This window comes from Pseudorca crassidens, chromosome 2 (genome assembly GCF_039906515.1).
Source record: "Pseudorca crassidens isolate mPseCra1 chromosome 2, mPseCra1.hap1, whole genome shotgun sequence".
In the NCBI taxonomy this organism is placed as follows: domain Eukaryota; kingdom Metazoa; phylum Chordata; class Mammalia; order Artiodactyla; family Delphinidae; genus Pseudorca; species Pseudorca crassidens.
Genome location: NC_090297.1, coordinates 73,909,591 through 73,933,301, shown reverse-complemented (window position 1 = coordinate 73,933,301; position 23,711 = coordinate 73,909,591). Strand labels below are relative to the sequence as shown.

The 23,711-nt window shown below is 38.9% G+C and overlaps 1 protein-coding gene and 1 pseudogene across 1 annotated transcript in view; both read right to left on the bottom strand.

Annotated features, from left to right (window-relative positions):
* SPATA1 (spermatogenesis associated 1) overlaps positions 1-23,711 on the bottom strand; it is a gene marked incomplete at its 5' end in the record, with an annotated part of 69,781 nt that overhangs the window by 1,814 nt on the left and 44,256 nt on the right. Inside the window, 1 exon segment of the mRNA XM_067709876.1 lies at positions 305-403. Within this exon segment, the coding sequence (XP_067565977.1) occupies positions 383-403 (21 nt within the window).
* The window catches only part of LOC137218914 (transmembrane protein 258 pseudogene), a 44,591-nt pseudogene that overhangs the window by 2,310 nt on the left and 18,570 nt on the right, over positions 1-23,711 (bottom strand).

Genomic DNA, 23,711 nt, shown 5'->3' with positions numbered 1-23,711 from the left:
GCGCATAGAATTTGATGCCAAGATAAACATGCAAACAAAGAATTTCAGGTTATTATTTCCTGTACCTCAGGATCAGTGATGCACTGATAAATGGTTCTCAAAAAATACATAAAACAAAACACGAAAACAATGCTGATTGATTTGCGATCTTCCATAATATAAATACTTCTGTTGTGGCCAATTTTGAGCTACCAACAGTTACTAGCTTACAAAATTCCTGAATACTTAACAGTTAGATCTGGTGAGCTGGCATGAGCTGCTTCCGGGGCACCACTGTATCTATTTCTCTTTCATGCTCTCTTACCTCTGGGCCTTTGCACCTGCTGTTCTTTTTGCCTGGAATGCTCCAGTGACCTCTCTCCTCACTTTGCAAGTTGGCTCTTCACTTAGCATCATTGAAATCCTCAAATGAATTAAACAGTGGTATAAAGCACTTGGAATGATGTCTGGCATACAGTGAACACTATTTAAGAGATGTTTATTAATATTCTTTTCCTTCACTGACCACCTAAGACTGAATTTGGTGTTCTTCTGTGTGCCCAGCCTGCTGTGCTTCTCCTGTGGTGTCTCCCTGACTCTGTTGTACTGGCTCCCTTTCCAGCCCTTGTTGGATCAACCTCCATAATAGATGGACTGGCTTTGTTTACTGTTACATCCCTGCCTAGCAGAGTGCCTGGAAAGTAGAAGACACTCAATATAGATTTGTTAAATAATAACCTGATAGATCATTGAATCTGTTATGTACTACAAACTTGAATGAGGAATTAAGAAGGTCCATGTGGATGTCAAGAAATGGTTATAAGAAACAGGTAGAGGGGAAGATTTGGTGATAGCTAAAGAAACTATATTTTCTGAGGATGTCTAGACTCTTATTTGTGCTGACAGAAAGGGTGTTCTTTGTTTGGACTAACCAAAGTGGAGAAAGTTTCAGTTAGGGTCTTCCGATGTTTCCATAGACAATCCCATTATCATGTGGGTGTGGGGACTTCTACACTGTGCCAACTGGTGACTTTCTCCAGCATTACAAGAATGCTTGTAATCTCAGGGGCTCTCTCCCTATTTTTATTTTATTTTATTTATTATTATTATTTTTAACATCTTTATTGGAGTATAATTGCTTTACAAGGGTGTGTTAGTTTCTGCTGTGTAACTAAGTGAATCAGCTATACATATACATATATCCCCATATACCCTCCCTCTTGTGCCTCCCTCCCACCCTCCCTATCCCACCCCTCTAGGTGGTCACAAAGCACCAAACTGATCTCCCTGTGCTATGCAGCTGCTTCCCACTAGCTATCTATTTTACATTTGGTAGTGTATGTATGTCAATGCTACTCTCTCACTTCGTCCCAGCTTACACTTCCCCCTCTCCCCATGTCCTCAAGTCCACTGTTTATGTCTGAGTCTTTATTCCTGTCCTGCCCCAGGTTCATCAGAACTTTTTTTTTAAGATTCCATATATATGTGTTAGCATATGGTATTTGTTTTTCTCTTTCTGATTTACTTCACTCTGTATGACAGACTCTAGGTCCATCCACCTCACTACAAATAACTTAATTTCATTTCTTTTTATGGCTGAGTAATATTCCATTGTATATATGTGCCACATCTTTATCCATTCATCTGTCGATGGACACTTGGGTTGCTTCCATGTTCTGGCTATTGTAAATAGAGCTGCAATGAACATGTGGTACATGGCTCTTTGAATTATGGTTTTCTCAGGGTATATGCCCAGTAGTGGGATTGTTGGGTAGTATGGTAGTTCTATTTTTACTTTTTTAAGGAACCTCCATACTGTTCTCCATAGTGGCTGTATCAATTTACATTCCCACCAACAGTGCAAGAGGTTTCCCTTTTCTCCACACCCTCTCCAGCATTTATTGTTTGTAGATTTTTTGGTGATGGCCATTCTGACCAGTGTGAGGTGATACCTCATTGTAGTTCTGATTTGCATTTCTCTAATGATTAGTGATGTTGAGCATCCTTTCACGTGTTTGTTGGCAATCTGTATATCTTCTTTGGAGAAATGTCTATTTAGGTCTTCCAAAGAGCTAACACCTATCCTTCTCAAACTCTTCTCCCTATTTTTTCAAGATCCTTATCTTACACTGGTAGGAGAGGGATGGTGCCAGTTGAGGGAGGTTATCTCTAAAACAGCTCTAATGAAATCTTGCAAGCTGTTCAGCCAAGGCTCCAGCTGACTTCATTATCCTATTTTTAAGATTTTACCATTCTTAAGTATGATTTGTTTACTGCTACAAAGTGACATAGAATCAAGTCGTAGAACATAGAATTAACAAAAATATCTGGTACTATGTGAGTGAATGAGATTCTCCCCCTCATCCCTGAATACACAGTTGTACAGTATATGCTGTCTTCAGAAATTGGATTTATAGAAAACTTCTATTTCCTGACAGCATTCAAAATTATATTCTGTATGATCCTTTCTAATCAGTAGAATTAACTTCTAGAGAAAAGAAGCTTGATCGTATATTGTACTCATTGATATTGCTACTGTTTTTAAAAAGTCACACTTGTTATCTCTCAAGATGCTTATAACATTGTCATCTCCAAAATATATTCAATGCAGCAATGTGTGTCTGCTGTAGTGATGCCCCCCAAAGGTTCTGATTCTGGCAAAAAGGTTACTTTTTATTTTGCTCTTAGAAAGTCATTCACATGGATATTTGGTTTCAAAATATTTCATTTTTTGCATGAAATATGCATCATTATATAAAACCTTAGTATTTCATTTCTTAAATCTCTACTTTTCTCAATATTTTTGGAAATTAATTCTCTCACTGTTCTTGTGAAACTTGGTAAGAGATTGAGAATGTTTTCATATTTAATTGCTAAAGTGCAAACATTCTGAAGAACATGTTTAATCCTGGTTGGTTGGCCTCTTTCTGCCTTCCAGAATCCTTCTGAGATAGAATCAGACAACCATGGGATGTTAGAACAAAAGAGACACTGGAAACTCTAAACTTAGTCCCTTATTTTAGGGATGAGATGACTTGGTTCCACTGGCATGGTTTATTTCCAGGGAATAGAAATCCATCAAACTATTCACATGGGCAAGAAAAAATTAGGAAAGGAAACCAGCTTTTAAAATGGACTGCAAACAAAAAAAAAACACAAAAAATAAAAAAGATAAAATGGACCTCAAAAATAGAGTAAATTTTTTTTTTGTTAGTCTCCTCTGCATCACCCCACCCTCCATCAGCAGAAACATAAGAAAGTTCAGAGAGTGATTATTTGCTAAAGCCTGTGTTGGGTGTGTAGTTCTTACAGATTACAAAATTGAAAAGACTGAATCTGACATAAAAGTTGGATATCAGGCCACTTTAAAACTTATGCAGTTGTCCACTTGTAAGGGTGGGACAACTGCACACAAGAATGATGATGATGAGTCCCAAAGTAGAGATGTTTAAGAGACCACCTCATAATAAAGGCAAGTTCCCTGAAAATAGCACTTCAATTTCCAGGAGTGGTCTTGAAATAGAGGAGACCTATGTGGAGGCCTTCCTGGTGCAGGTAAGTAGTACAGAGACAAAGATAGCACAGTCAGGCAGGGAAATAACCGTAGCTTAAACAAGTCATCCCCCAAGCACTCCCAGTTCTGTCTCAGGTAAAGGTAAAGTCTAATACACATTCCTCAGTTGTTTTAGAGAAACCATATCCTAACCAGATGAAGAATCGTGACCCTGAGAACATATACCCCCCAGATGAGCTGGAGCCTGAAGATTGATAATGTTAACCCCTGTGGTCTCACCTGGTTACCTCACCACCCAATAATCAGAAAATTGTGCATGAGCTGATTACGTTCCCCACAAATGTCACTCCCCTCACTTTGTCTTTAAAAACCTATTCCTAAAAGTCATCAGGGAGTTCGGGTCTTTGGGGCATTAGCTACCTGTATTCTTCACTTGGTGCCCTGTAATAAACACTTGGTGCCCTGTATTTTCCTTCACCACAACCTGATGTCAGTAGATTGGCTTTGCTGTGTGTTGGGTGAGCAGACCAATTTGGTTCAGTAACAGTCTCTCTGGCTGCCTGGGGATGCTATTTATGTAATCCTGGGCAATTATGTAATTGCTGTCAGTGATGTAACCGGGGCAAATGAGCTCATCACTCTATGTTCTGTCCCTACCAACTTCAAAGAAATTCCATGAAGATGAATCAGACAAAATGCATGAGGACAGGAGTTTTAACCTGGGGTTCTTTGGAATTCACAAGTGAATTTCATGTAAGATTTGTGTGTATATGTGAACAGTGCATTCTTCTGGTTAGAAACTTTTATCAAATTCTTAAAGAAATCTGTAAACCTGAAGTAGTTAAGAAGCATTTACAGTCACTTGATCCTTACTACTTGCAAATTCTGCATTTGTGAATTCACATACACACTAAAATGTGTTTGTTACACCAAAATCAGCACACCCAGTGCTTTCACAGTCATTCACAAACATGTGTGAAAAATTTGAGTTGCCTGATGTGCACATCCCCAGCTGAGGTCAAACAAGGTGATGCTCTCCTATCCTGTATCATTTCTCACACTGTATCCTTTCCATGGTCTATTTAGTACCACTTTTTTTGCACTTTTGTGCTGTATGTTGTTGATTTTGCTATTCAAAATGGACCAAATCATAGTGCTGAAGTGTCATCTAATGTTCCTGAACACAAGAAGGCTGTGAACTGCCTTACAGAGAAAATATGTGTGTAGATAAACTTCATTCTGGCCTGAGGTATAATGATATTGGCTATTATTTTAATGTTAACAAATCAACTGTATATTAAAAAAGGAGTCTAAACAGAAACACACATAAAACAAGGTTATATATTGATTTATTGAAGAAAATGTTGTGACCAGAGGCTTGCAGGAACTTAACCCTATATTTCCTCTAAGAGCAATGATTTACTATTTGCTAATTCAGTGTTTGTGGTGACTTTATAAAACAACTACCACAAATAAGGAGAAGCAACTGCACTTAGAAGAAGGGTGGGGAGAGAACATGGAATAATGCTTAAGAGTAGCACTTTGAGGTACATATAAACAATGATATTACTCAGCCATAAAAAAAGAATGAAATAATGTCATTTGCAGTGACATGGATGCAACTAGAGATTATCATACTTAGTCAAGTAAGTCAGAAAGAGAAAGACAAATACCATATGATATCACCTATATGTGGAATCTAAAATATGACACGAATGAACTTATCTATGAAACAGACACCCAGACATCAGAACAGACTTGTGGTTGCCAAGGGGAAGAAGGGGTTGGGGGATGGATGTATTGGGAGTTTGGGATTAGCAGATGCAAGCTATTATATAGAGAATGGATAAAACAACAAGGTGCTACTGTATAGCACAGGGAACTGTATTCAGTATCCTGTGATAAACCATAATGGAGAAAAATATGAAAAATAATACATATGTGTGTGTATATGTAACTGAGCCACTTTGCTGTACAGCAGAAATTAACACAACATTGTAAATCAACTATACTTGAATAAAATAAATTTAAAAAAAAAGAGTAGCACTTTGAAATTGGAGATAATTAGCTTAGAGTTACTGAGAGTAGAGCAACTAACACCTGTTACCACCACCAGGGAGGAGGGCCCTGCATGGAAGATAGCAAAGAGATGACAATGCCTCCCACCAGGAGCAGCTGTCCCAAGATGTCAACCCACTGCACCGTTTGCAGGTGTTGGGGTCACCACGAAAGACATGACTCACACAGACACTGGATGGAGCAATGCTTTGCTTCAATAGTGTCAGTTCCCCAAGGCCAGTGGGTCTTGCTGTGTAGCTGATGCTGGAAGATGGTCTGCCAGCACCCCTCTGTGTTGCCAGTGAAGGACCCTGTTTCCTCCTCACCAAGACCAAACAGATAGAGCAATGTGTTTAGCCAGGTCCCGTGTGATGCATACACTTGAAGCAGAACAAAGAAGTACACTTTAAACTCAGAACAGGAACATTATATTCCCAAACAAGGTGATACACCCAACATAGGCTGTGAGGGCTCCTCATCTCCATGTAAGGAAATGTTCTAGGCCCAAGGCACACTTTGGCAGCTGTGCAAGCATCAACAAACTGCATAACTACCCTTCCCAACACTATCTATCTCTTGCTAGCTGTCTCGGTTGAATTATTAAACCTTGCTGAGTTCAGTTTCCTCATCTGTAAAATAGGAGATAATAATAATGACAATAAGAATACCTACTTTGTAGGGTTTATAGATTAAATATGATAAAGAACATAAAGAAAAAAACCTTCCAGCTTTGTGCCTTGAATGTAAGAGCTCAGTAAATATTGTCAAAAAGTCAAGGATCCGATCTTCAACCTGTCCATGATACCATGTTCCCCAGGTGGGAGGGAAGTAGAGACAGTCATTTATCCATTCCACAACTATGGAATGGATAGATGAGGAGGTGACAGATGAGCAGAGACCTGAAACAAGTGATGGAAAAAGCCACAAGAAGCTTGCATAAGAGTGTTCCAAGAAGAGGGAATAGCAAATGCAGGGACCCTGAAGCAAGAACAAGGTTGAGATAAAGACTAGAAAGAAGGCCACTGAATTAGCAAGCGAAGACTGAAGCTCAGTGACAGGCAGAAGGCAGAGACCTAGGGCCTCTAGAAGCAGATATTCAAATGGGGGCTACTATAGTGGACACACAAAAAGATGATAGTTATTTGGACTAAGGTATTGGTGGAGGAGGTGAGAAATGATTGGGAGGAGAGTTTATAGATGATGGGTTAGATATGGTATGAGAGAGAGAGAGAGAGAGAGAGAGAGAGAGAGAGACAGGGAGAGACAGAGAGGTCTTTGGCCTGAGTAATTTGGTGATTGGATAAGGGATTACTTACTAAGATGGGGAACACTGGAACAGGACCAGGTATGGGATGTAAATCAGGGGCTCTATTTCAACAGGGTGAGCTTGAGATACCTCTTGAACCCCCAGATGGAAATACGGAGTAGGCCATTAAATGTGCAAATTAAATGTGCTCAGGTGAGTTATGAGGGTGAAGATATAAAGTTAGGAATCATAAGCATATAGATTGTATTCAGTGTCATGGGACTGGATAAAATCACTCAAAAAGCAAGTGTGGATTGAGAGGAAAAGAAGTCAAAGATTGAGCCCTGGGACACTGCAGCATCTAGAGGTCAGGAAGATGAGTGGGTCCAGCAAAGAAGGCCCAAAACAAGTAGCCACTTCTGCATTTGACTGCAGTCCCAGGCATCCTATGAGCAGATGCTGAGCCCTAGGATGGGCTTTTTTTTAAAAAAAATTAATTAATTAATTAATTTATGGCTGTGTTGGGTCTTTGTTTCTGTGTGAGGGCTTTCTCTAGTTGTGGCAAGCGGGGGCCCCTCTTCATCGCTGTGCGCGGGCCTCTCACTATCGCGGCCTCTCTTGTTGCGGAGCACAGGCTCCAGACGCGCAGGCTCAGTAGCTGTGGCTCACGGGCCTAGTTGCTCCGCGGCATGTGGGATCTTCCCAGACCAGGGCTCAAACCCGTGCCCCCTGCATTGGCAGGCAGATTCTCAACCACTGCGCCACCAGGGAAGCCCTAGGATGGGCTTCTTCTGACCCCCAAGTCCCACAGCCCTTTTCCATGCCTCAGCCCAATGCAGCCATTTCAATACCAGAAAATAATTAGATTAATTAGATTACTATAGAATAAGCTTAGGACAATTGTAATATTCAATATATATTTACTAAATAGTATATACAAATGAATCAATAAATGAATATTGATGAATTTTATTTTTATTCCTCTTTAAGTTCTTATGTACAAATCATTATTTGTGTTTGATTTTTCCACCCAGAGGGACAATTGCATTTGCTTCATTTTAAGATCTATCAGAGGAAATTTTTTCTAGGCCAGAAATCTTTCCTATTAGCTCTGATGGCATCAACCTTCCAGAGTTTTATCAACTAATAATATTTTGTTCTTTAAAAAAAGGATATGCAAATTTTAAATTTTACAATTTCATTCAACAAGATTTTAGAGGTACCATATGTTAATAATATTAATTTATTCATTTAATTATGAAACCAAAACTTATGTAATATTTGTATGTACAAAAACACACTATTAGTTGTGTGTAGAATATAATACTCCAGTAATGAAAATTACTATTACTATGCGTCAAGTAGTAAACAAAGTGTTTTACATGCACTTCCTTTCTTTCATGGGATTCTCATAGTGCCCTAGGAGAATAATGCTACTGTTGTCTGTTTCATAGAGGAGAAAAAAAAATTCAGAGAGTTAATTAAGAATCTCATGGTCAAATGATTAGAACTGGGCAGAACTGAGATTTGAACTCAGCTGTCTATTATTACAGAACTTGAGCTCTTACTCTGCTCTGCGGCCTGTTTATTAATCAACATCATCATCATCATAAATTTCAGTTTTACTTACAGCATAAAACTAAAACCAAGCTTGGCCGACATAAGCATGCATCTCCAAACATGACAATGACTGAAATTCAACTGAGGCTGGAGGAAAATCCCATCCAAGTCTCTATCGAAAATGTTAACATTTTCTGTGACATATTCTGGAAAGAGCAAGACAAAAACTGGGACATGGACCTCCAAACAAAGAGCAAACACAGCATAGGGGCAGCATAGGCAGTGCCCCAGTGAGGACCAGGGTTCAGCTTTCCCACAAGAAGACCCTCAGTAGCAAAGTCACAGCCGTGGCAGCCTCAGCATCTCCTCGGCTGCAGCAAGACGAAAAACACTCTTGGAATTAAACAGAAAGAAAGCAAAGCCCAACAAACAAATTATTTTGGGCAAAATAAGCAGTAGGTGGAAGTAAGAGCAGCAACAGCAGCGATGCACTCAAGGGGGCAAATACAGCCTCAGCAGCACTAAGCACAGAGCCAATTAAGCAAAACCATCCTTGGCAGCAGTGAGAGTGAGGGGGGAAATAGGGAATTCTTTGGCATCTTCCCAAAGGAAAGGGATTACAGTTGGTAGTAATCATGCCACCAGGTTTAAGGACTGGGCTTCCAAAATCTATTTGGAATATACTAGATAGATACTATGATCTAATTCTGTAATTATTCACTGGACATGTTTTAATGAGATAATATACAAATATATTATAAATATAGTATATATAATCTATTTATATTAAAGTGTTTTGTAAACAGGAACATGCAATTAAAAATAATTATTTATATTGTTGCTATTAATGATTATATCATTAATATCAACATGATCACAAATAATGTTATTAATAATTAAAAGTGTCATTTTAAAAAATCCATACTAAAGAGCCTTTTGGTCATTTGGCTATTATTCACTTTCTAGGTAATTTAAATGGGACCTGTTTCCGACCCTATAATTTTGTTAATAACCACCATTTGGTAAGGTAAACCTTATGAAGATGACCAATGGAACTTTATCAAATAAATCTGGGCTAAATTAGGCTAACCATTCTGTATATGATTCCATTGCTTTTTTCCCCCATTCCAATGCTTTTCAAATTGAGTCTGCCTGCTTTCAGAATTCTTCAAATGATCATTTTAATTGCTTCCCTTTACATCCTATTTTAGTTTTCGTTAGATGGCATTTAATGAAGCTTCACTTATCAACTGGAGACTATTTTAAAATTTTACTTGATTTGTGATGTCTTGGGCTCTGCTTCCCCACTTAAAATTACAGCAGTGTAGAGTTCTATTTTATGCAAAGATATCATACTTACTAGTTTATTTGCCTTAGTTTAAAGATTCTACCAGAAACCTACCAATTTAAATTCATATTGTCCCCCAAATATAAGACAGGTCTTATTCCTCCAGTAAATTCTAATTCTGAAAGGAACACATCTTTCATTGATGAAGAAAGCAAGCTCTGGCTAGGATCACCTAGGCAATAGAGATGGGATTTAAGGAAAGTAAACTAATGCCATTGCTGTCTAGTTCTTGTTCATGCCAGAACAACTTATGGTAATCTTTTTCTTGCACTGGAAAGGAACATGAGGGAGAAAAAACCAAGCTATAAGCCAGGATTGGATAAATTACATTTTTAAAATTTTTAACATCTTTATTGGAGTATAATTGCTTTCCAATTTTGTGTTACTTTCTGCTTTATAACAAAGTGAATCAGTTACACATATACATATATCTCCACATCTCTTCCCTCCTGCAGCTCCCTCCCTCCCACCCTCCATATCCCACCCCTCTAGGTGGTCACAAAGCACCAAGCTGATCTCCCTGTGCTATGCGGCTGCTTCCCACTAGCTATCTATTTTACATTTGGTAGTGTATATGTGTCCATGCCACTCTCATTTTGTCCCAGCTTACCCTTTCCCCTCCCCGTGTCCTCAAGTCCATTCTCTAGTAGGTCTGCATCTTTATTCCCGTGTTGCCCCTAGGTTCTTCATGACCATTTTTTTTTTTTTTTTTAGATTCCATATATATGTGTTAGCATACAGTGTTTGTTTTTCTCTTTCTGACTTACTTCACTCTGACAGACTCTAGGTCCATCCACCTCACTACAAATAACTCAAAATCATTTCTTTTTATGGCTGAATAATACTTCATTGTATATATATGCCACATCTTCTTTATCCATTCCTCTGTTGATGGACACTTGGGTTGCTTCCATTTCCTGGCTATTGTAAATACAGCTGCAATGAACATTGTGGTACATGACTCTTTTTGAATTGTGGTTTTCTCAGGGTATATGCCCAGTAGTGGGATTGCTGGGTCATATGGTAGTTCTATTTTTACTTTTTTAAGGAAACTCCATACTGTTCTCCAAAGTGGCTGTACCAATTTACATTCCCACCAACACCCTCTCCAGCATTTATTGTTTGTAGATTTTTTCATGATGGCCATTCTGACTGGTATGAGATGATATCTCATTGTAGTTTTGATTTGCATTTCTCTAATGATTAATGATGTTGAGTATTCTTTCATGTGTTTGTTGGCAATCTCTATATCTTCTTTGGAGAAATGTCTATTTAGGTCTTCTGCCCATTTTTGGATTGGGTTGTTTGTTTTTCTGATATTGAGCTGCATGAGCTGCTTGTAAATTTTGGAGATTAGCCCTTTGTCAGTTGCTTCATTTGCAAATATTTTCTCCCATTCTGAGGGTTGTCTTTTGGTCTTCTTTATGGTTTCCTTTGCTGTGCAAAAGCTTTTAAGTTTCATTAGGTCCCATTTGTTCATTTTTGGTTTTATTTCTCTAGGAGAAATAAAATGCTGTGATGTATGTCAGAGAGTGTTCTGCCTATGTTTTCCTCTAAGAGTTTTATAGTGTCTGGCCTTACATTTAGGTCTTTAATCCATTTTGAGTTTATTTTTTTGTATGGTGTTAAGGAGTGTTCTAATTTCATTGTTTTACATGTAGCTGTCCAGTTTTCCCAGCACCACTTATTGAAGAGGCTGTCTTTTCTCCATTGTATATTCTTGCTCCCTTTATCAAAGATAAGTTTACCATATGTGCGTGGGTTTACCTCTGGGCTTTCTATCCTGTTCCATTGATCTATATTTCTGTTTCTGTGCCAGTACCATATTGTCTTGATTACTGTAGCTTTGTAGTATAGTCTGAAGTCAGGGACCGTGATTCCTCCAGCTCTGTTTTTCTTCAAGATTGCTTTGGCTATTTGGGGTCTTTTGTGTTTCCATACAAATTGTGAAATTTTTTGTTCTAGTTCTGTGAAAAATGCCAGTGGTAGTTTAATAGGGATTGCACTAAATCCATAGATTGCTTTGGGTAAAATAGTCATTTTCACAATGCTGATTCTTCCAATCCAAGACCATGGTATATCTCTCCATCTATTTGTATCATCTTTAATTTCTTTTATCAGTGTCTTATAATTTTCTGCAAACAGGTCTTTTATCTCCTTAGGTAGGTTTATTCCTAGGCATTTTATTCTTTTTGTTGCAATGGTAAATGGGAATATTCTTAATTTCACTTTTGGATTTTTCATCATTAGTGTATAGGAATGCAAGAGATTTCTGGGCATTAATTTTGTATCCTGAAACTTTACCAAATTCATTGATTAGCTCTAGTAGTTTTCTGGTAGCTTCTTTAGCATTCTCTATGTATAGTATCATGTCATCTGCAAACAATGACAGCTTTACTTCTTCTTTTCTGATTTGGATTCCTTTTATTTCTTTTTTTTTCTCTGATTGCTGTAGCTAAAACTTCCAAAACTATGTTGAAAAATAGTGGTGAGACTGAGCAACTTTGTCTTGTTCCTGGTCTTAGTGGAAAATGTTTCAGTTTTTCACCATTGAGGATGATGTTGGCTGTGGGTTTGTCATATATGGCCTTTATTATGTTGAGGTAAGTTACATCTATGCCTAGTTTCTGGAGTGTTTTTATCATAAATCGGTGTTGAATTTTAGCAAAAGGTTTCTCTGCATCTATTGAGATGATCATATGGTTTCTCTCATTCAATTTGTTAATATGGTGTATCAGATTGATTGATTTCCGTATACTGAGGAATCCTTGCAATCCTGGGATAAACTGCAGTTGATCATGGTGTATGATCCTTTTAATGTGTTGTTGGATTCTGTATGCTAGTATTTTGTTCAGGATTTTTGCATCTATTTTCATCAGTGATATTGGCCTGTAGTTTTCTTTCTTTGTAACAGCTTTGTCTGGTTTTGGTAACAGGGTGATGGTGGCCTCATAGAATGAGTTTGGGAGTGTTCCCCCCTGTGCTATACACTGGAAGAGTTTGAAAAGGATAGGTGTTAGCTCTTCTCTAAATGTTTAATTCGCCTGTGAAGCCATCTGGTCCTGGGCTTTGGTTTATTGGAAGATTTTAAATCACAGTTTCAATTTCATTACTTGTGATTGGTCTGTTCATATTTTCGATTTCTTCCTGGCTCAGTCTTGGAAGGTTGTGAATTTGTAAGAATTAGTCCATTTCTTCCAGGTTGTCCATTTTATTGGCATAGATTTGCTTGTAGTAATCTCTCATGATTCTTTGTATTTCTGCAGTGTCAGTTGTTACTTCTCCTTTTTCATTTCTAATTCTATTGATTTGAGTCTTCCCCCTTTTTTTCTTGATGAGTCTGGCTAATCAATTTTGTTTATCTTCTCAAAGAACAGCTTTTAGTTTTATTGATCTTTGCTAGCGTTTCCTTCATTTCTTTTTCATTTATTTCTGATCTGATCTTTATGATTTCTTTCCTTCTGCTAACTTTGGGGGTTTTTTGTTCTTTCTCTAATTACTTTAGGTGTAAGGTTAGGTTGTTTATTTGAGATGTTTCTTGTTTCTTAAGGTAGGATTGTATTGCGATAAATTTCCCTCTTAGAACTGCTTTTGATTCATCCCACAGGTTTTGGGTTGTCGTATTTTCATTTTCATTTGTTTCTAGGTATTTTTTGATTTCCTCTTTGATTTCTTCAGTATTCTCTTAGTTATTAAGTAGTGTATTGTTTAGCTTCCATGTGTTTGTAGTTTTTACAGATTTTTTCCTGTATTTGATATCTAGTCTCATAGCATTGTGGTCAGAAAAGATATTTGATACAATTTCAATTGTCTTAAATTTACCAAGGCTTCATTTGTGACCCAAGATATGATCTATCCTGGGGAATATTCCATGAGTGCTTGAGAAGAAAGTGTATTCTGTTGTTTTTGGATGGAATGTCCTATAAATATCAATTAAGTCCATCTTGTTTAATATATCATTTAAAGCTTGTGTTTCCTTATTTATTTTCATTTTGGATGATCTGTGCATTGGTGAAAGTGGGGTGTTAAAGTCTCCTACTATGATTGTGTTACTGTTGATTTCCCCTTTTATGGCTGTTAGTATTTGCCTTATGTATTGAGGTGCTCCTGTGTTGGGTGCATAAATACTTACAATTGTTACATCTTCTTGTTGGATTGACCCCTTGATCATTATGTAGTGTCCTTCTTTTTCTCTTGTAATAGTCTTTGTTTTAAAGTCTATTTTGTCTGATATGAGAATTGCTACTCCAGCTTTCTTTTGGTTTCCATTTGAATGGAATATGTTTTTCCATCCCCTCACTTTTAGTCTGTATGTGTCCCTAGGTCTGAAGTGCGTCTCTTATATACAGCATATATACGGGTCTTGTTTTTGTATCCATTCAGCTAGTCTATGTCTTTTGGTTGGAGCATTTAATCCATTTACATTTAAGGTAATTTTCGATATGTTTGTTCCTAATACCATTTTCTTAATTGTTTTCAGTTTGTTATTGTAGGTCTTTTCCTTCTCTTGTGTTTCCTGCTGACAGAAGTTCCCTTAGCATTTGTTGTAAAGGTGGTTTGGTAGTGCTGAATTCTCAGCTTTTGCTTGTCTGTAAAGGTTTTAATTTCTCCATCAAATCTGAATGAGATCCTTGCTGAGTAGAGTAATCTTGGTTGTAGGTTTTTCCCTTTCATCACTTTAAATATGTCCTGCCACTCCCTTCCGGCTTGCAGAGTTTCTGCTGAAAGATCAGCTGTTAACCTTATGGGGATTCCCTTGTATGTTATGTGTTGTTTTTCCCTTGCTGCTTTTAATATTTTTTCTTTGTATTTAATTTTTGATAGTTTAATATATGTCTTGGTGTGTTTCTCCTTGGATTTATCCTGTATGGCACTCTCTGTGCTTCCTGGACTTGATTAACTATTTCCTTTCCCATATTAGGGAAGTTTTCAACTATAATCTCTTCAAATATTTTCTCAGTTCCTTTCTCTTTCTCTTCTTCTTCTGGGACCCCTATAATTCGAATGTTGGTGCATTTAATGTTGTCCCAGAGGTCTCCGAGACTGTCCTAAATTCTTTTCATTCTTTTTTCTTTATTCTGCTCTCCAGTAGTTATTTCCACTATTTTATCTTCCAGGTCACTTATCCATTCTTCTGCCTCAGTTATTCTGCTATTTATCCCTTCTAGAGAATTTGTAATTTCATTTATTGTGTTGTTCATCATTGTTTGTTTGCTCTTTAGTCCTAGGTCCTTGTTAAACATTTCTTGTATTTTCTCCATTCTATTTCCAAGATTTTGGATCATGCTTACTATCATTATTCTGAATTCTTTTTCAGGTAGACTGCCTATTTCCTCTTCATTTGTTAGGTCTGGTGGGTTTTTACCTTGCTCCTTCACCTGCTGTGTGTTTCTCTGTCTTCTCATTTTGCTTAACTTACTGTGTTTGGGGGTCTCCTTTTCGCAGGCTGCAGGTTCATAGTTCCTGTTGTTTTTGGTGTCAGACCCCAGTGGCTAAGGTTGGTTCCGTGGGTTGTGTAGGCTTCCTGGTGGAGGGGACTAGTGCTTGTGTTCTGGTGGATGAGGCTGGATCTTGTCTTTCTGGTGGGCAGGTCCACGTCTGTTGGTGTGTTTTGGGGTGTCTGTGACCTTATTATAATTTTAGGCAACCTGTCTGCTAAAGGGTGGGGTTGTGTTCCTGTGTTGCTAGTTGTTTGGTATAGGGTGTCCAGCACTGTAGCGTGCTGGTTGCTGAGTGGAGCTGGGTCTTGGCATTGAGATAGAGATCTCTGGGAGATTTTCGCTGCTTGATATTATGTGGAGCTGGGAGGTCTCTGGTGGACCAATGTGTTGAACTTGGCTCTCCCACCTCAGAGGCACATGCCTGACCCCTGGCTGGAGTACCAAGAGCCTGTCATCCACACGGCTCAGAATAAAAGGGAGAAAGAAAGAAAGAAAGAAAAAGATAAAATAAAATGAAATAAAGTTATTAAAATAAAAAATAATTATTAAAAAAATTAAATTTTTTTTAAAAGAAAGAAGAGATCAACCACACAAAAAAACAAATCCACCAATGTTAACAAGTGCTAAAAACTATACTAAAAACAAACAAACAAAAACGGACAGACAAAACCCTAAGGCAAATGGTAAAAGCAAAGCTATACAGGCAAAATCACACACGGAAGCATACACATACACACTCACAGAAAGAGAAAAAGGGAAAAATGTATATATATCATTGCTCCCAAAGTCCACCTCTTCAATTTGGGATGACTCGTTGTCTATTCATGTATTCCACAGATGCAGGGTACATCAAGTTGATTGTGAAGGTTTAGTCCACTGCTCCTGAGGCTGCTGGGAGAAATTTCCCTTTCTCTTCTTTGTTTGCACAGCTCCTGGGGTTTAGCTTTGGATTTGGCCCCGCCTCTGCGTGTAGGTCACCTGAGGGCATCTGTTCTTCGCGCAGACAGGGTGGGGTTAAAGGAGCAGCTGATTTGGGGGCTCTGGCTCACTCAGGCCAGGGGGAGGGAGGGGCATGGATGCAGGGAGAGCCTGAGGCGGCAGAGGCCGGTGTGACGTTGCAGCAGCCTGAGGCGTGCCGTGCGTTCTCCCGGGGAAGTTGCCCCTGGATCCTGGGACCCTGGCAGTGCTGGGCTGCACAGGCTCCCGGGAGGGGAGGTGTGGAGAGTGACCTGTGCTTGCACACAGGCTTCTTGGTGGCTGCAGCAGCAGCCTTAGCATCTCATGCCCGTCTCTGGGGTCCACGCTCATAGCTGTGGCTCACGCCTGTCTCTGGAGCTCCTTTAAGCGGTGCTCTTAATCCCCTCTCCTCGCGCACCAGGAAACAAAGAGACAAGGAAAAGTCTCTTGCCTCTTCGGCAGCTCCAGACTTTCTCCCGGACTCCCTCCTGGGTAGCTGTGGCGCACTAGCCCCCTTCAGGCTTGTTCATGCCGCCCGTCCTCTCCCTAGGATCCGACCTCCGAAGCCTGAGCCTCAGCTCCCAGCCCCCACCCGCCCCGGCCGGGGAGAAGACAAGCCTCTCGGGCTGGTGAGTGCTGGTCGGCACCGATCCTCTGTGCGGGAATCTCTCCGCTTTGCCCTCTGCATCCCTGTTGCTGCGCTCTCCTCCATGGCTTCAAAACTCCCCCCCCCCCTCCGCCACCCACAGTCTCCACCTGTGAAGGGGCTTCCTAGTGTGTGGAAACCTTTCCTCCTTCACAGCTCCCTCTCACTGGTGCAGGTCCCGTCCCTATTCTTTTGTCTCTGTTTTTACTTTTTTCTTTTGCCCTACCCAGGTACATGGGGAGTTTCTTGCCTTTTGGGAGGTCTGAGGTCTTCTGGACCTCTGGATCATATGGTAATTCTATTTTTAGTTTTTTAAGGAACTTCCATACTGTTCTCTATAGTGGCTGTATCAATTTACATTCCCACAAACAGTGCAAGAGGGTTCCCCTATCTCCACACCCTCTCCAGCATCTGTTGTTTGTAGATTTTCTTTTTGTTTTTTTTTCACATATTTATTGGAGTATAATTGCTTTACAATGGTGTGTTAGTTTCTGCTTTATAGCAAAGTGAATCAGTTATACATATACATATGTTCCCATATCTCTTCCCTCTTGCGTCTCCCTCCCTCCCACCCTCCCTATCCCACGCCTCCAGGCGATCACAAAGCACCGAGCTGATCTCCCTGTGCTATGCGGCTGCTTCCCACTAGCTATCTACCTTACCTTTGGTAGTGTATATATGTCCATGCCTCTCTCTCGCTTTGTCACAGCTTACCCTTCCCCCTCCCCATATCCTCAAGCCCATTCTCTAGAAGGTCTGTGTCTTTATTCCTGTCTTACCCCTAGGTTCTTCATGACTTTTTTTTTCTTAAATTCCATATATATGTGTTAGCATATGGTATTTGTCTTTCTCTTTCTGACTTACTTCACTCTGTATGACAGATTCTTACAAATAGCTCAATTTCGTTTCTTTTTATGGCTGAGTAATATTCCATTGTATATATGTGCCACATCTTCTTTATCCATTCATCTGATGATGGACACTTAGGTTGTTTCCATCTCTGGGTTATTGTAAATAGAGCTGCAATGAACATTTTGGTACATGACTCTTTTTGAATTACAGTTTTCTCAGGGTATATGCCCAGTAGTGGGATTGCTGCGTCATATGGTAATTCTATTTGTAGTTTTTTAAGGAACCTCCATACTGTTCTCCACAGTGGCTGTATCAATTTACATTCCCACCAACAGTGCAAGAGGGTTCCCTTTTCTCCACACCCTCTCCAGCATTTATTGTTTGTAGATTTTTTGATGATGGCCATTCTGACTGGTATGAGATGATATCTCATTGTAGTTTTGATTTGCATTTCTCTAATGATTCATGATGTTGAGCATTCTTTCATGTGTTTGTTGGCAGTCTGTATATCTTCTTTGGAAAAATGTCTATTTAGGTCTTCTGCCCATTTTTGGATTGGGTTACTTGTTTTTTTGTTATTGAGCTGCATGAGCTGCTTATAAATTTTGGAGATTAATCCTTTGTCAGTTGCTTCATTTGCAAATATTTTCTCCCATTCTGAGGGTTGTCTTTTCAACTTTTTTATGGTTTCCTTTGCTGTGCAAAAGATTTTAAGTTTCATTAGGTCCCATTTGTTTATTTTTATTTTCATTTCTCTAGGAGGTGGGTCAAAAAGGATCTTGCTGTGATGTATGTCATAGAGTGTTCTGCCTATGTTTTCCTCTAAAAGTTTTATAGTGTCCGGCCTTACATTTAGGTCTTTAATCCATTTTGAGCTTATTTTTGTGTATGGTGTTAGGAAGTGATATAATCTCATACTTTTACATGTACGTGTCCAGTTTTCCCAGCACCACTTATTGAAGAGGCTGTCCTTTCTCCACTGTACATTCCTGCCTCCTTTATCAAAGATAAGGGGACCATATGTGCGTGGGTTTACCTCTGGGCTTTCTATCCTGTTCCATTGAGCTATATTTCTGTTTTTGTGCCAGTACCATACTGTCTTGATTACTGTAGCTTTGTAGTATAGTCTGAAGTCAGGGAGCCTGATTCCTCCAGCTCCGTTTTTCTTCCTCAAGATTGCTTTGGCTATTTGGGGTCTCTTGTGTTTCCATACAAATTGTGAAATTTTTTGTTCTAGTTCTGTGAAAAATGCCAGTGGTATTTTGATAGGGATTGCATTGAATCTGTAGATTGCTTTGGGTAGTAGAGTCATTTTCACAATATTGATTCTTCCAATCCAAGAACATGGTATATCTTTCCATCTATTTATATCATCTTTAATTTCTTTCATCAGTGTCTTATAATTTTCTGCATACAGGTCTTTTGTCTCCTTAGGTAGGTTTATTCCTAGATATTTTATTCTTTTTGTTGCAATGGTAAATGGGAGTGTTTCCTTAATTTCTCTTTCAGATTTTTCATCATTAGTGTATAGGAATGCAAGAGATTCTGGTGCATTAATTTTGTATCCTGCAACTTTATCAGATTCATTGATTAGCTCTAGTAGTTTTGTGTAGGGACAGGTGGTATATGGAACTCTGTATTTTCTGCTCAATTTTTCTGCAAACATAAAAGTAGTCTAAAAATGTTACGTTCATTAAGTATTTTGTATTTTGCTTTTACATTTTAATATAAAATGTTGACTATTTTAGAATAAAAATAACTTTTTAGAAGCATAAAATAATTTAAATTTTTGTTTAACATTGACTTTAATCTACTTTTTAAATATATATATTAAAATTTCATGTGTTCTGAATACAACTTACTACACTTATTTTGAATCTTTAAGATCATTACGCTCAACAGACCAGAAATTATGTGAAAATCTTGATTATAACAGCATGATTTTGCTGAAATAGAGACAAGATAAACAAATTTAATGGAATAATAAAAAACACAAAAAATCCAAACAAATAATTAATATCTTTGTAATAATAAGTGTAATCATCTTAATAGTTCATTGATATTCCGTTATAAAAACTATAGCCTCGGACTTCCCTGGTTGCCAATGTAGGGGACCTGGTCTGGGAAGATCTCGCTGCGGAGCAGCTGGGCCTGTGTGCCGCAACTGCTGAGCCTGTGCGCCTAGAGCCCGTGCTCCGCAACAAGAGAAGCCACTGCAATGAGAACCCGGAGCACCGCAACAAAGAGTAGACCCCTCTCGCTGCAACGGGAGAAAGCCACACTCAGCAACAAAGACCCAACGCAGCCAAAATAAATAAATAAATAAGTAAATTAAAAAAACTCAAAACTATAGCCTTACACACACAGATAAATTTATCTATTTAGTCACTATGAAGTATATTTTTCAAGATAGAGAAGAGTCTGTTGGCTTGGCTATAACTGAAATGTTTAGACTTGGAGGAGGGTGAGGTCTGGGATCCCTGGTCTAGGGTCCTGGTTAGGAGCGTTCAGGCCTGGTTTCTGGGGTCTGGGTTTTCCAGAAGGAAGGTGGCCCAGGGACTAGGCTAGGAGTTGGTATGCCACTCTGGGGGCTTGAAAATGCCACCAACAACTTTACCCCTGCTAAGGGACTTCTCACTGCATTTCTAAGCTGCTTTTCCAGAGCTTCTCCCCTGAGGATCTTCTTCTGCTCACGTGGGAGGTGGGAGCCCAGTGGAACCAAAGCGGGTTCCAGTAATCCAGCTTCTAAAGCCCTGGTGTCGCAGACGCTTGTGCTAGGGAGCGTTTGGTGGTTTATAAATGACTTACGAGTGCTTTCAAAATCTCGTGTGTGCTGTGCAACAGCCCTGTGAAGTATTCAGAACAGGTATTAAGTCCGTTTAGAGACCTTCCATCACCTTTGGCCAAGAGGGCTTAATGGACTTGCCCAAGGTCACATGGCTGACTTGTGATAGAGCTGCAACTACAAGGGCCATCCTTTGATACTTAGTTTTATACTTTGGGCCATTCGGAAAAAGTAGGTTAGGGTCAGATTGCTGAAAATGGCAGATTTAGGACTGTTCGGAAGTAAAACCGGCCACTAGTTCTCCATCCCCCGACCCTCTTCCTTTAACAAAGAGATGTGCCCATCATTAAAGGAAAAAGGAAAAGACCCGTTCATCCATTTCATAAACTGCAGGAATCGCAATGCCTGAGGGTTGAGGCAGGTAGAGTAAATGTGGTGTAAGACGTTCAGGGTGGTAAGGAACGGAAAATCATAGAGCGTGTGTAGAGAGTAGCTGATTCTCAAATCCAGCCTGCTTTCCCCCCGTATGAATACAGGCCCACTGTGGCCAAAGGTTCCATTTCTTGAGAGAAGCCAGAAATCTGGATTTTTTTTATAATACGGCATTTCCCAAATTTCTAAAGTGTAGGCCAAATAAATTTGCCTGTGGGACTCCAGTATGCACCTTCTAAGAAAGTAGATGATGTGGTTCTATCCCCACCCCTATTCCTTTATCCAGCTTTTAATGAAATGCGGGCAGAAACATTAGAAAATGTGCTTAGGCAAAAGACTTTGGGCTTAAAATCTTCCATTTTTCTTCTTCCTGTCTGCTATTTCAAGAGAAGCTATTTCTGTCAACACTAAAACAGTGCTCTAGGTTTGGGCATTTTTGTTGCATAACCCACTTAAGCTAAAATTCTTTGTCCAGAGACCTGATCTTTAAAGCACATTCCAGCTCAGTGGAAGTCAGATTATATGTCAGATCATTGATGTAGTGTGACAGCTGGGGATTTCCATGTAGAAATAAGTGGACCATTCTCCTTACTGTGGGGATTCACTGTGGAGTCTCATTTTTACAATATTTGAATTGTATTTTTTCAAGCTAAATAACTGAGAAATTTAGTCATTTCATACAATTCAATAACACTGCAATAACCCTAACATACAAACTTCGGGCCTAATACATCTTCACCTCATAACAACACAAGAATAAATGAAGTCTCTCGTGATCAGTTTGGGAGCCAATTTACCGCAATTGCTGTGGGTTAAAAAAAAAATCACTTCTGTGTACCCAAATAACCTGACGTGATATGGAAGTTGTTAATTAGTTGAAAGCATAGGCCCCCTCTCAAAAATTATGTGTAACACTAAGCAATGTGTTCTCTAATTTTTCACCAGCACATAATAAAAATCTGAATATTGTTTGATCTTCTCAGAATGTTAACTCAACAATATTCTATGACAAACATGTTACTGATAAGAATGCAAAAACATTGCATTACTAATAACGAGAATGCCAAGCATTTACAAACACTACCAAAAGATGTTGATAGTAACTGTCAGACTGTATCCTCCCAGCAACTTCGTGAGTTAAAACTTAGTGTCCTTAAACCGATTTGTAGGCAGAAAATGAGATACTAATCAGTGGAAAACTATATCGAGACTTATAGTCTCAGTTTTGCACTCATTTCACTTTGGCTTCCTGTTGAAAAATAAAATCTCTAGGAAAAAAAAAAAAATTAACTTCAGGTGTGTGGACTTCCATTTGTGCCCTTGCCCTGGGGCCTGCAAATGTTAGGGGAGGCTCTGGAGATGTCAGGAAGCCTGTGATGTTGGAAACCATCTTTGCACCATAAGGAGAAAATCTACCCGATAACAGAGCCAACTCAGACAAAAGCAGAGCCAAGAAATGGAGAATGAGACTGAGAACTAGTGATATGATTAACGTCTCCGGGTCCTGAAGATCTACCCATGAAAGTTCAGTTCCTTAAGGTAATAAATTCCCACTTTTTTTTGCTCGAGTTTTCTGTCATTCGTATCAAGTGTCATCCTGATTTGGTTCAGGAAAATTCGATACTTTTATATGCAGAGTTAGAAGCAGGAGTGATAAGATAGCAGTAGGTAAGGAGAATGGGAAGGAGCTGAACTGAGGAGGTTTTGAAAAATGGGGCATGAGTGAATTGTGGCAGTAAAAGAAATGTGAATGCCACTCCAGGAATGTAAATGTAAAACATCACTTCTTAGCCTTATACCTAAGAGCACCCTAGTGGTCCACAGATAAACTAAAAACTGGTTCACAAAATTTGTATGAATATGTATATGCTGTTTTCTGGAGAGAGAGTTCATAGCTATTCACAGGTCCTCAAAAACAAAACAAAACAAAACTGTGAGCTCCCATAATAAGAAATACTGCCCTACTAAATGGGGAAGGCTTCTGAAATAGTGGTGAGATGTAAAATCAAAAAGCTGTACTTTGGAGAGATTATAAAATCACTAATTATGGCAGTGACTCTCAGATTATATACCACAACCACCTGCATCACAGTCATTGGGGGCTCTTGTTTCAAATTCACATTCACAGCCCCCATCTAGACTTAGTGAACCAGAATCTCTGGGGGAAGGGCCTAGACACTCCATTTGGAGTATATGATAGGTCAATATTTTGAAATTTTACATGACTTTCCCATTTGATTGATAATTCTGCAGAATTTTATGTGGAAAGCATATTCTTTCAGAATTTCAAACACATTGTTTCATTGTCTTTGAGCTTTAGATGTTGCTGTTGAGAAATCTGATGACATTCTGATTCTTGATACTTGGTGATTTTTTTTCTCTCTGGAAGCTCTTAGGATCTATTCTTTGCTCTTTCCTTCTGAAAACTCCTGTCCTTCATTCCTGGAATTTTTCTTGAATTACTTAATTGATGATTTCTTCCCATCTGGACTGCTCTTCCAATTTTCTTTCTTTTTGAAGAGTATTTCTGTGTTACTTTGCTCAAATCTTCTGTGATTTTTCCCTCATTTCTGTGATCTTCTTTCTAATTTCCAAGAACTCTTTCTAGTCCCACCCTGCTTTTTAAAAAAATTTCATCCTGTTGTGGCTTCATCTTCTCTTGCCTTTCTGGGGATATTACTGAGAGTTTTTTTTTTTTTTTTTAATGTCCTCCCTACAATGTTTGTTTCCTCCATATTCCTTTTTCTGTTGTTCCTTTTATATTATTCAATTGCCTTGTTTGTTGTCCATGATTAAAAGTAAGAGATAAAAAGTAAAGAGGGAGCTCTGAGTGGGTGCCTGGTGTTTCTGACTTTAAATTTTGCTACAGGATGATCTGCGGGCATGTTGTCAA